The 3,581-nt window shown below is 31.5% G+C and overlaps 1 protein-coding gene across 1 annotated transcript; it reads left to right on the top strand.

The window, feature by feature from the left end:
• Window positions 1–940: 940 nt before the first annotated feature.
• LOC112016289 (uncharacterized) lies at window positions 941–3,581 on the top strand. Its single transcript, XM_024048821.2, has 4 exons — window positions 941–1,068; window positions 1,225–1,342; window positions 2,887–2,978; window positions 3,264–3,581. Exons 1-4 carry the CDS (start codon window positions 1,053–1,055, stop codon window positions 3,326–3,328), a joined length of 291 nt encoding a protein of 96 aa, XP_023904589.1. The 5' UTR covers window positions 941–1,052; the 3' UTR covers window positions 3,329–3,581.

Raw genomic sequence — 3,581 nt, 5'->3', positions numbered from 1 at the left:
CCCACCACCCCCCCCCCCCCCCCCCCCCCCTCAAATTCCCTTCAAGTGAGAATAAAAAATTATACATCTAATATAAAAAATAAGGTTGAATTATCTTTAGATACTGAAACTTATTTAGAGCTTCGATAATTTGAACCTTAAGCTTCTTTCGCTTGGTAAGAAAATGATTTGTTTGTATGTTAATAAATGAAGGAGAACGGGTATGAACAACCTTCAAAATTTGAATGTTGACATTGAAATTTCTATTTATACTTCTATTTGAGTAAAGAATAACATATGTTTGTGAGATGAAATAAAACAAAAATATTTATTGTCATGTTTATGTTTATTTTTGTGGTGTTTTTTTAGTTTCCTATTAAAAATAATAATTCTTAACTAGTATATTCGTATGTCTTTTAGATTTTTTTAAAATTAATGTATAAAAAATAAACAAATAAGTTGGCATTTACCAAACTATTTATAAAAATAAAAACAATATTAAGCAGATCCATAGTGGATGTCTATATTTTTTTTAGGCCAAATATTTGGTGTTTTAAAGTTTTAAACTATTTTTAGAGCTTGGAGATTATCTAGCTTCATCTTAGTGTGCTTCTTTCTTAGGAGTAGTTTTATTGATCATGATTGATATATTAGCTAAAAAAGGAAAACTACATAGTAATATCATATTTTATATATATATATATATATATTACGAATCCGAATATGATTTTTTTTTTTTTTTTGAGAAAAGTTAAGAAATTGTATTAATAAAGTGGAAACTGTAAATACAAGTAAAGGCCAAATTTTACATGCTCCATTTAATTGGAGTGAAATAATATGTTTACAATAATTTTTATAATTTTACAATAAATCATGTAAGTAGCAAATTATTATTAGCTCCAAAGTTCCAACATGGACCAACCCACCACTAAAATTAATTATTTATTTAGCTATTAAACCGACTCTTTCTGGGCTTTCCCCTGGCACCTATATATTAAGGCCCAAACGAAACTGTATAGTTAGGGCTCCGATTTTCTCAGAGCAAAAACAAAAACTCACAGTTTTCGACAACAATGGTGTGCGAGAAGTGTAAGTTCTTTGATTTTTTATTTTTTATTTTTTTCCTTTTCCCCCAAATTTTCGATTCTTATATATTCGATTCCTCTAATTAATAATCAAACGCTCAATTTTATAATTGAGATTATTAAGAATAATTAATGATTGTTGTTGTTGTTGTTGTTATAGGTGAGAAGAAGCTAACGAAGGTGATAGTACCAGACAAGTGGAAAGCAGGTGCAAGCAACACCACTGAAGGCGGTGGCCGCAAGATCAACGAGAACAAGCTCCTCTCCAAAAAGAACAGGTTTTTTTTTTTTTTTTTCTTTTTTAGTATTAGATTTTCTTGTTCTGTTGAATGATTTACTTGTTTGGGTTACTATGCTAGAAACAAAAAAAAAAAAAGGGGTTATTTATTTATTTATTTAAATTATTAATCATTATATAGAATCAACTAAAAGGAGTCTTTTTGATTGCCAAAGAGTTAGCGAAAATTGAAATGTGTTATATTATGGTCCAATCTAATGAAATCAATTTTGTAACTTTTGTAATGCCGGCGAAAGAGTGATGTTAGGCTTCTGTAAGATTTATTAGGAAAATGTTGGGAATTTGGTTTTTTATTATGTTGTTGATGCGACACCAATCATGTTATTGTCATGTTAGTTTGTAAGCGTTATGTAGTGGAAATTGGTAGTAAATTTAGTATTTTTCATCTAGTGAAAAGAAAATAAAGCAATTCTGGTATGAATTTTGATTGATGAGATTTTGTTACTCATGACGAACTATTACTATCGTGGGCACATTGTTAATATTTGTATTTGATTTTGTTTGTGCAAGGACTAAGGATTTTTGGAGCTTTTCTGGTTTTCCTTTGATATATGTGGGTTTTTTGACATGGGTTTTTATTGCAATGCATGCTGAAAGGGCTGTTTTTGTACCACAGCATTTGCAGTCTTGAATAGTTTCATGATCGGCTACAAAACTATGATTATTGTGTAGACTTTGTTTAATTGAGTTTTTAATGACGATTGGAGAGATGGAGTGTAAAGGGATTTTTGTGAGTTCTGAACTTGCAAGCTCTTGCTCTATAGTGAGAATTGACTAGGCTAGATTACTACTGCACAAATAAACCGAGTATTTGAGCTAGTGATCTTGATTTTAAAATTCTAATAGTTGTAATGGGGTCTGTAGAAGCATGTTCAAATTATAGGGCTAAGTGCAATTCCTGTGTAAAATAGTGTACATAAAATTTAGATCAACTTGAGTTGCATCAGATGTGTATCAGAGAGGACTGTTCTAGCAAATTGTTTCATCTTGTTATCTTCTTTAGTTAAGGTAATAACTAATAGCAAATATAGGTCACACTTTTAACTATTTAGTTGATGTTGTGCAGATATTGTGAAGGATTGTTGTGACGCTAGAATGAGTTAGATACAGAATTGGACAAATTTCACTCTAGGTCTAGGTACACCACAAATATTAAAGTATTTTATGTGACAGGTTGCATATTGTGCATTGATTTGGGCAGATATAAGTTAAAATTTGTTGTAACAATGAGTATGGCCTCGGATAGGGTTCGAGGGGCCTCAAGTAATGCTGTTGTGTACTAGAGTTCATGTAGCCGACTCACAATCAGTTAGGATCAAGGCTTTAGTTGAGTTGAGTTGAGTTATAGCTTAAACTTTATTGTTGCGTTCAATAGAGTTGCTAACTTTGTAATGCAGAATATATTTATTTAGTATGCTGATTTTCATGTAACATCTTTGCCTATTGTAGTTAATTTTAATGGTCAGCGTTGTCAATTTAGGTTTGCATTTTAATAAACTTATCGAGAGTATTTTTTTCTTGCAGATGGACTCCATACGGCAATACAAAATGTATCATATGCAAGCAACAAGTACACCAGGAAGCCAAGTACTGTCACACCTGTGCTTATTCGAAAGGTACTAATTATGATGAGCAATACTAGGGACATGACTCTTTTCACAATTTGCTAAGGTGGCAAGTTGTGATTGGTGCAACATCACTTTCATAGATGGCCCATCACTTATACCACTTATATTATGCATTAATCACAACATGTCACCTCAACAATTTATGAAAAAGTTATGAATGATTTTGTGCCACTAAACTAACTGAATTATTATTTGATGTTGCTTATCTGTTTGGTAATTATAATAGCTAAAGTTTCATGCTAGGAAACGTCTGAAATGTACTTTCTTGTGCAGGAGTCTGTGCAATGTGCGGTAAGCAGGTACTTGACACCAAGATTTACAAACAGAGCAATGTATGACGCAGACCAGATACTAGCTGCCTTCTCTGTTAGTGCCTTTCCCTAAGTGAACTCATGAAAATCATTAGAGGATGTAAACTTTCATTAACTATAACATGTAACATGGTGTTAGTAATGAAGAATAGCTCATTTTATATTCTGATGCATTGTACTTGTAACCTAGATTATGGTGTTTCCATGTAAATTTATCTTTAAAATGGACAATTTCTTTCTGTAGATACAAGTGGCAAAACGTGCTTGGATTTCTGATTTA

This window comes from Quercus suber, unplaced genomic scaffold (assembly GCF_002906115.3).
Source record: "Quercus suber isolate HL8 unplaced genomic scaffold, Cork oak 2.0 scaffold_988, whole genome shotgun sequence".
Classification (NCBI taxonomy): domain Eukaryota; kingdom Viridiplantae; phylum Streptophyta; class Magnoliopsida; order Fagales; family Fagaceae; genus Quercus; species Quercus suber.
Note: the sequence above shows the minus strand (reverse complement) of the source record. Positions and strands in the feature narration are given on the sequence as shown.

Excerpts from the sequence above, each read along its gene's own strand:
- LOC112016289 (XM_024048821.2), top strand. Across the intron at positions 1,343-2,886 it reads CTCCTCTCCAAAAAGAACAG|ATGGACTCCATACGGCAATA; the intron begins GTTTTTTTTTTT and ends TTTTTCTTGCAG. Across the intron at positions 2,979-3,263 it reads CACCTGTGCTTATTCGAAAG|GAGTCTGTGCAATGTGCGGT; the intron begins GTACTAATTATG and ends TTTCTTGTGCAG.